We start from the raw sequence: 8,898 nt of genomic DNA, 5'->3' as shown, positions 1-8,898 counted from the left end.
TGAACAGCAGCATCCAGCTTCTGGCAACCACATTGACACCAATATCAGGCATCCACAGTCCAGTAATTTCAATAACGCCTGCCACACAAACCAAGTTGGGCCACACACTTATACATGGACTACTAGAGCAACCGACCATGACAGGAATACTCAGGCTTCAGAAGACTCTGGACTGGACCCCTTCCCTGATAAAAGACTGCTCTACGACACCATACTAGTAGCAGACCTGGCACTGTACAATACCAGTGCCAGAACAACAACCCAGAACAAACACAATTCAAAGTACTTCATTCAAACTCGGGTGCAGTGCTCAGAATACAAAGGAGGAAACACCATACCACCATTACACAATACACAACGGAGATGGAGGAGAGTTTCTGGCTGACTTTATTTGGTGTACTCTTATTTTTGATGGTGAAACGCTGCTTCCTGAGTGCACACCAAAAAAGCCATGTAACGTACTGCACATGTTGGTAGCGCAGAGCTTGAAAAAAAAAAAGTTAACTTTTCAAGAGCGAAAACAAGTGTATGAGCCAAAAGGCACAAAGAGCTCTATACCGAGTGGTCAATGTCAAGAAAATGGAGCTGGTGCTGTTGTTCAAGGGATTCTGGACTTAGGAGGTGAAAGGAGTATAGTTGCTTCTTCTCATAGAACTCTCTAGTCTTTTGTAACTTTCGCTTTTGATTGGTTTAGAGAAGCGATGAATTGCTGTGCTCCGTTGCTCAGTCGCCGTTCCATGATGAACTAGAATGGCGCTGGCAGCCTTGCAGACCATATAGTGTTCTGTCAGATTTCCTGGGCTTAATACATTGCCTCAGAAGAATGGGGTACCTCTGTACCAAGCCTTTCAGTTTTAAAACCATTTGCCTGATGGTACCAGTAGGACAAAACCTATAAGTAGCTATATGCCATGCGTGGAAATATTGTGTCCTCAATTAACTAGTAAAGCAGATCTCTCGAGTGTCTCATCTACACCCGATTCCAGTTGGCAACATTTTGTCGCAGATCAAATTGTCCAGTTTCCTTCAAGGTAAATCAATATATCCTACGGCATATGAAGCCATTATCTGCCATCCCTAACTCCAAATCTGTTCGCCCTGAACTTCTCCCCAGAAAACAACATAAATGCAGTAAAAATTGACTCATTATTTAGAAAATAAAACTTTGACTAATAGATACCATTTGTTAGGACTACATTTTCCATCGTAAGGCTCCAGTGTGTGTCCTTGCATTAGTTCTGTTGGTCAAACACAGCCCATCTGCAACGGGTGCCATCTTGACTTAGTCTATCATATCAGGCTCCAGATCCCAATTGGGATTTTCACCTCTGGGCTTGGGCCCTCCACTTTTTTTGGCCATCACAATGTGGCTGATGCCGAGAAGGGTGACTGCCACGTTGGTGGCCAGTTTGATGCCCCAATGCTTCACAAGGAAAGGGTCGAGGATGCCCGCTTTGGCAGCATCAACTGTGTCTGGGCCATCTCCCACAAGGTTGAGACCTACATTCGGAGCCTGCAGCTGGTGGACAGCCTTAAGGCTAGCCATGGCCTCATTTACATTGAGCCCAGCATTCTCAGCAAGTGCCCTTGGAAGGGACTCTAGGGCATGAACAAACTCCAGTATACCGTAGTGCTCTGTACCTGGGTGGGTTATACCAAGAACACGTAGCTTAACACACAGTTCTATTTCTGTGGCTCCTGCTCCTGGAACTAGAGTTGGGTCCATGGTTAGAACTTTGTACACTTTAACTGCGTTGGTCACGCCTTGTTCAACATTACTCAGTAACTCTTCAGTAGACCCACGGAGGATAATGGTGGCAACAGAACTACATCTTTTCTGCTTCTTGAAGATTACAACTTGAACATCACCAATTTCATCCAAGTAAACTTGATCACAATGACCAATGTCTTTATCTAGCGGAGGGATCAGTGTCATCAATATGGTGGCCCCTGTTGCCTTTGCCAGGTGTCTCATGTCATTCCTGGATGTCATTTTGACCACCATAAGTTTGTATTTGTCAGCGTAATAGAGGCCCAGATCCTCCACTTTGCCAGCTACTACAATCACGTTAACTCCAGTGTTGGAGATGGACAGCACCCGTGCTGCGATAAGGTCTTCTTGACAACTGCCAAAGCTAATGAGATCGGCAGCACTCTCCAGCAGAACCGTACCTGTGGTCTCAGTGTTCATCATGCCAAAACCGCAGGAGTAGATAGCAACATTGGCATCCATAACACTGGTGACAAGGCCCTCTGCTGTCCTCTTGAAAACCATGCCTTCCAGCAGGGAAGAATGAAGGATGCTGGCCCCAATGATCTTGCAGACCCTGACATTGTCTGCATTGAACTGTCCCTCTGGGGTCAGCACAGAAATGCAGCTCTCTGCTACCAGCTTAGACAGAAACTCTTCATAACCAGTCAACTTGCTGGCAATCACAGTTTGAAGAACCCGGGCCGTTTGGACCACATCTCTGATGTCCTCCACCGATGAGCAGCAAACGCTCTTCAGGATCTTCAAAACTTCCTTGGATGCCATCTCATACCCAGCCGTGACATCAGATACAGGCAACCCAAGCTTCAGCAGCCCCTCTGCATTTTCCAAAAGTCCTCCTGCCAAGAGAACAACAAAGTTGGTGCCATCACCCACTTCTTGCTCTTGCGATTCGGATGCTGTTCGCAGCAGTTTGGCTGCTGGATTCTCGATCTCCAACTCCTTCAGTATGGTTGCTGCATCAGATGTGAGAAAAATCTTTCCGAAGTGGTTTACCACTAGCTTGTTGCTGCCCCTCGGTCCATAGCAGCCACGTAGGCATCTCACCAATGCTTTACAGGCGCTGATGTTGCTGAAGAGTGTCTCATAGAGCCCGGTGAAGTACTTAGTACCTGCCCGGAGCATCTGAAGGTATCCTGGGGCAATGGGAACGTGTGCTGCCATGATCTGCAGTGAAAAAGAAAACAAATGTTGACTTTAAAAAGTTCAGCTTGGAAACCAGTAACCTGACAAAGCAGCCACGGAGATAGCATGTCACAATATTCTCTAACACTTAGGGTAAATACAGTTCTAGAAGAAATATATGCAAACAATATATTCAAAAGTAAAAAGTAAAAAACAAAAATCTTACCATGACAAATGCGTTGGAATTAGAATGAGGAATATAGAATTCAACGAAAAACTAGACTTTAGGCTAGGGTGAATGTTACAGTTAGAATATGGGTTAATATTTGAAGGTTATGGTTAACTATTGGGTTGGTGTGATGGTGAGAAAGGCTAAGGATAGGAGTTGGAAAAAATATGTTGGGGTAGCGCAAGGGTTAAAGTAAGGATCAGAAATAGGTGAAGGGTTCGGTCAGGTCTCGAGTGAGAGCTCAGATCAGTATAAGGGTTAAAGTAAGGTTAGCGAACGTGGTTGGATTACGGTTATATAAATAAGTTACTTACCTTAAGTGGAAACTCTAACCACATATTCCTCATCTTCTGAATCAGGTACCAGACGGGATCCAGAAAACTTATAACAGCTCCTGCACACTGGTAGGTGATGTCATTGGCTTCCATCGATGCTCCATTGTGCCCTTGACTTTATGGCACAGAGCTACATAGAGGCGTCAGTCTTGGCCGCTGAGATCAGTTTTTCTCCTTTTTCCTACACCTTCAGGTGCAGAAACATGATTGACATGGTTGATGTAATAACTCGTGGTGAGAGAATCTAACTTGGGACCTTAGTAACCCCTGAAAGTCTACCACAGAACAGGGAAATGGGTGGGCGGAGAGACATGTGATTACCTAGAGTATCCACAAGAAACGCACTGCCGGAAGTAAGAACTTTATTTTTCAGATGTATACTTCTACCCACATATTCCAAATCTTCTGATTAAGCATCAAATCAGTGGATCTGAGGAGCTGACTTACACCAGGAAGTTGTGCCAGATCTAAAATGTCAAAATGGTCCTCTCTGCGGACCTGAGAATCAATAGAGTATTGTCTGATGAAAGTACGGATGAAAGCCTACATAGGGACTGGCAGATGCCCAACATTGGAATACCCCCAAGCTAACCATAGTTGCACCCGTCACTTCAATGGAATGAGTCCCGAGACCCTCAGGAGGCCTAACACCGTTTGATGCAAAGGACAAATCTTCGGACTAAGTTTCACTTATGGACTGCAATTCCATTCTTTGTATGGGTAAAACCAGCAAAGAGCTGGCCATCAATTAGGTACTTCTTAGTTATATCAATAGAGAAGTTAAGAACACATTATGGGCCTAATCGCTGTAATCAGTCCTCCTCCTTAGATGGATGAGGGAGAGAAAAGAATGGGAGAGGCATAACTGCCTGCCTCCCTGAAAAGGTGATACCACTTTTGGGAGAAAGGAGGCAGGTGTTCAAACAACCAGTTTTGGCTGGGAAGAAAGTTCTGTATGAAGGATGAATGGACAAAGCCTGACGTACGCTACCGTAACATGCAAAAGTGATTGAAATTAAGAAAACATTTTTCAGAGTAGGAAGTTGAAGATTGCAGCTGTGGAGCAGCGCAGAGTTCACACACATTGAAAAGTCAATACCAGATTGAAATCTGACTGCAGCATTATCAATGGGATGGGTGAAACATATGAGATAGCCCCTTTCGAAAATGTGTCAAACAGGTGATTTCAACAACGAAGGCTAATCATGTAAACAAATAATGGCCAACAGTGGCGATAAATAACCTTTACACGTGACTCCTATAAAATCCTGCCAATCTAAAGATAATGCACACAGTAATAACTCAGATAATGTCACTTGTACAGGAACAACATACTTCTTCTCAGACAGTAGATAAATCAAACCTAACAATCTGAGCATTTGGATTTGGTGGAAGGGTGGTGAGCGGCCACCAGAAACTTGAAGCCTTTCAGCTGGTTCTGCTTAATCTCCATGCTTGAAGGTGTAGATTGTGGCAGTTCTGATGAAGCACCTTGTCTTGTTTCGGGCAGTAGATCCTCCTAAACAGGAAGTCAAAGTAGAGCAACAGATGTTCTGGGTCTGTAGAGTCTTGGTCTTGCCACAGGATCAGAGTCTTGATCCCAATCTGTATCAACCAGAATGACCTGTAATCAGTCCCATCTTACTTTCCTCTGAAAGATAGTTGTACGAAAGCATACAGAACGCTGAAGGCCCTTCAAAGACGGAACACATATACAAAGACTTTTAAAGAAAGAAATGAAGAGTGCAAACTACTGGACAGTGAGTGTTTTCGGAGGCGATAAACAAGTTCAGTTAAGGCAATCCACATTTCCACAATTTCTCAGTCTACTGGCAATTATAGATGTCATTTGTGATCAGCAAAGTGACATCTGCTGAACGTGTACACTCTGATGCAGATGTGCCCCGCTAGATGACTAACCGTTAGCTAAATCTCTTTGAGCACTAGCCAGAAGCACAACCTCAACACATTCAGACAGACAGACAGGCTATGACACCCTGATTGTTGCAGTATCACATGGTGGTTGTTTATTTTCAGAGAGTACCTGGATTGACTTTTCCCTAGTTGATCACAGGAAGTTCGTCTTGGGCAACAGTGTGGAACGCAACTCGAGTAGGTACATGTGGCAGAATTGTTCCAATGGACACCAGAGATCCTGGATTTCCACTTTGTCTAGGTGACCTTCTCAGCCAAGCGATGATGCACCCTTTACCACTGTAGCCACTGGGGAGGGGTGGGGGCAGAATGGCCCACCGCACATCACTTTAATGTCCATCATCCACCACTGCAACTCCTGGAAGGCCTCCTCAGAAGGATAAGGATAATTACGAGATTCCTCAGGCATGGTGTCGAGATCACAAGTGTTCTGAAGATCCAAGTACAGGACAGCTTCAATATAGTTTGGAGGAATTAGGTTGTCTGGTTCCTCCTCATCATCTTTATTGATTGAAACAAAATCATCTGAATTGCTTAAGTATCAGAGCTGAAAAGGGCCTCTGTTCTGCGAAAACACTCACATTGAGAATGGGGAGCTAAGGTAATTCACCTTCCAAACAGGTCACCACTTTGGTAACAGTACAATACAGTGCTATATGTAGTGGACTCTCTTCGATAAAGGTTCCAAACCTGGGGCCAGTGGTCAGGGCCACTTTAGCGCTTACGGCACCCAGTGCAACAATCTCTCTTGGCGCCACCAGCCTTTACCCCCATGACTTCCTCCTCGGGTTTCCTCACTACTACCCGACAAAAGTGCCCCTCATGTCTCCATAGGCCCTCTCACATACATTTCATTTGTTTTAAAGCGATTGTAAAAGGCTGATTTTACAAATCCACTCAGCTATCCACATAATATACAGATCTGTTTTTTGCAGCAGGCATGTTAACTGTCTGGGCTGCTTTATGGCGAGTCACAACTGCTGCTAGACAAAAGTGCGATTCCTCTCTCTAGCAGAAACATGAATCACAAGAGCTATCTTGACATGTTTTATTGCTGCCTGAAACCTGGATGGACGAGGAACTCTGCAGCAGATGCTTTTAAATATTAAGTTATTGCTAAACACAGCGCCCCTTGAGGTCAGTGCTCACCCTCTAGGTCAGCGCCCAGTGCGGCTGCACCGGTCACACGCCCTAAAGCTGGCCCTGCCAGTCGGTTTGCTATCGATGTCACTGAGGTCAATGGCGGTGGCAATGGGACAGCAATCAACAAGGACATCAGCAGAAGCATGTCCTGGAACTGAGGGTGAACTGGGGAGACTGCAACCAAAGTCATCCAGAGCCGGTTAAGCACCCACCAGCAGCACTGCTGATGACTGCCCCAAAGGTTCAGTGGTACCATAAGACAAATCAGAATGAAGTAGGATCATGCAGGAAATCTGCAGTATGGCCTTTTTGAAGGCTTCCACCTGCTGTGGATTCAACGATCACTTGAGGCGCAATAGATCTAAAATCAGAATGGGCTCCAAAAAGAAGACGAAGCCAGAATCGGATCTTCTGGATGCTGATTAGATGGCCTCTCCAGTGAACAGGAGCACCCAGAACCTCGAAATGAACCACTCTAGTTTCAGGTGCTCAGCCTTGTAAAATTAATGTTTGGCCTCCATACAACACAGACAGACGTCGTGTGAGACCATGGTAACATCTGCTTCCAAAATGCACGGTTTGAAGTATGTAGCTCTTCAGTGGTGACATCCCTGCTAAACTGCCAGGACAATGTGGGACGTAAAAATGGAGCAGAGAAGGGGAAAGGGGGTAGGGTAAAGGGGTGGGAGGGAGAAAGCGAAGGCGAGACGAAGGAAGGTCTGCCCAAAGTCTGGCTGGGTAGGTGACGGCCAAGGGGGCCATCTCCTCTATAGCTATCAGGTAGCTCCACTGGGCATCATCCAAAAAACGAGGTCAGCGCTTAACAAAAGGAAACATTGTCATTATGTTCGGTAAAGGTCAGATCTGCGAGGGAAGTTATTGGCCCTGCCTACTCCCCAAGACAGCTGTTCCAAGTTTTCCAGACCTAATCTGGTGCCTGTGAGGATTCAAATGGTGAGGAATCTGCAGGTAGAAGTATCCTTCAGAATAAGAGTTTGGGTCAGAGATAGGGTTAGTGTAAGGGTTAGCGGAAGGGGTAGGGGAAAGGATAAGGTTAGTATATACGTTTGGGAAAGGGATAGGGCCATGGGTGCATTTATGGCTAGGGTTTGGTTTAGGGTTATGGTTAAAGGAAGAATTAATCAATAAGGTTAAGAAAACGGTTACAGAAGGGATTCGAAAAGTGGTAGAGCTGTGGGTAGGGTTAGAGTTATGGCCAAGGTTACGGTTAGGGTAAGGTCTGTGGTGGAAGGGGTAGAAGTGGTAGGGTTATGGGTTGCACACAGGAAGCATTTGAGCAGCACCTAAAAGCAATGGGACGAGAAGCTATGATGGAAAAACATCAATTTAGCATGTTAAAATAGAAGGACTACTGTTTGGGGCAAAATCAAACAACAGGAAGAGGTTAATCTTAAAAGTACTCACAGGCAGTGCTTTAAAAGAGCTAGTACTGAGAGCCAGCACTTTTTTATTTTGAGAGGGAGAGTACCTGCACTTCTGAAGAGTGACATAATACTTTTAATTGGAGTGTACCGGCACTTCTTAGAAACAAGCACGTACTCTAGTTCAGGGAACCTGCCCTTCTATTTTCCATTTCAAGCACTGCTCACAGGAGACAACTCTTGTGAAAAGGGCAGTAAAACGAGTGAAGTGAGGGTCAGGGCAGATATTTAGGTGGTGGAAGAACTGACAGAAATGACCAAAGGAAGACGAATAAAGAAGTGAGAGAGAGAATGAAGCTGCAATTGGAGTCAGAGGAAGAGGAAAGGAGAATGCAAGAAAGAAACAGAGAGGGGGAGAAAGAGACACGTACAATGATAGGAGGGGAAAGACAGACAGAGAAAGAGAGAGGACAAGCAATATATAGATGTTGAGACAGAGTGCTCTGAATGGCTTGAAAAAGTTGTGATCAGTCCGTTATTTTAATTTTATGTTTTTCCACAAGTAGATTCAACAATTAGCGAAACCAAACAGACGCTCCTTCTTTCATTAGAGGCATCCTTTCACATGCATGCTGAAAGTAGATACACCCAAAGGGTTCGCCTCCAACCCTGCTGAGGTGGGGGGGGTCCCTCCTTCACCCCATAACAGGATATGAAGTGGCCGTTAGTAGCGGATTATAAATCAGGGGTAAATGCTTTTTAACCACACCCCTAGTGAAGAGGCTGGCCACGGGTCCTTCACTGTGAAGGTTCAGCAGACTCCCATAACTGTGATCCTTGTCTGTCTTCATATATGTGCTGTGTTTGAACTGAGACCCAGGTATTGGAACCCACTGTTCGTTTGGGACCCTATCTGAGAGACACTGGAAGATGGGCCCTTGCAAACATGCCTCAAACATGATCAATGTGACTGATGCC

At 45.3% G+C, this 8,898-nt stretch overlaps 1 protein-coding gene across 6 annotated transcripts in view; it reads right to left on the bottom strand.

The window, feature by feature from the left end:
• Positions 1-369: 369 nt before the first annotated feature.
• The window catches only part of LOC144798677 (T-complex protein 1 subunit theta-like), a 338,982-nt gene continuing 330,453 nt past the window's right edge, over positions 370-8,898 (bottom strand). For all 6 annotated transcript variants that reach the window (XM_078669661.1, XM_078669662.1, XM_078669659.1 and 3 more), the window contains one exon: positions 370-2,938. In XM_078669661.1, coding sequence (XP_078525787.1) covers positions 1,283-2,935 — 1,653 coding nt within the window. In that variant the 5' untranslated portion in view covers positions 2,936-2,938 and the 3' untranslated portion in view covers positions 370-1,282. The remainder of the gene's footprint in view (positions 2,939-8,898) is intronic.

The sequence above is a fragment of the Lissotriton helveticus genome, chromosome 12 (genome assembly GCF_964261635.1).
Source record: "Lissotriton helveticus chromosome 12, aLisHel1.1, whole genome shotgun sequence".
In the NCBI taxonomy this organism is placed as follows: Eukaryota; Metazoa; Chordata; class Amphibia; order Caudata; family Salamandridae; genus Lissotriton; species Lissotriton helveticus.
The sequence above is the reverse complement of the archived record's forward strand: the minus strand, read 5'-3'. Positions and strand labels throughout refer to the sequence as shown.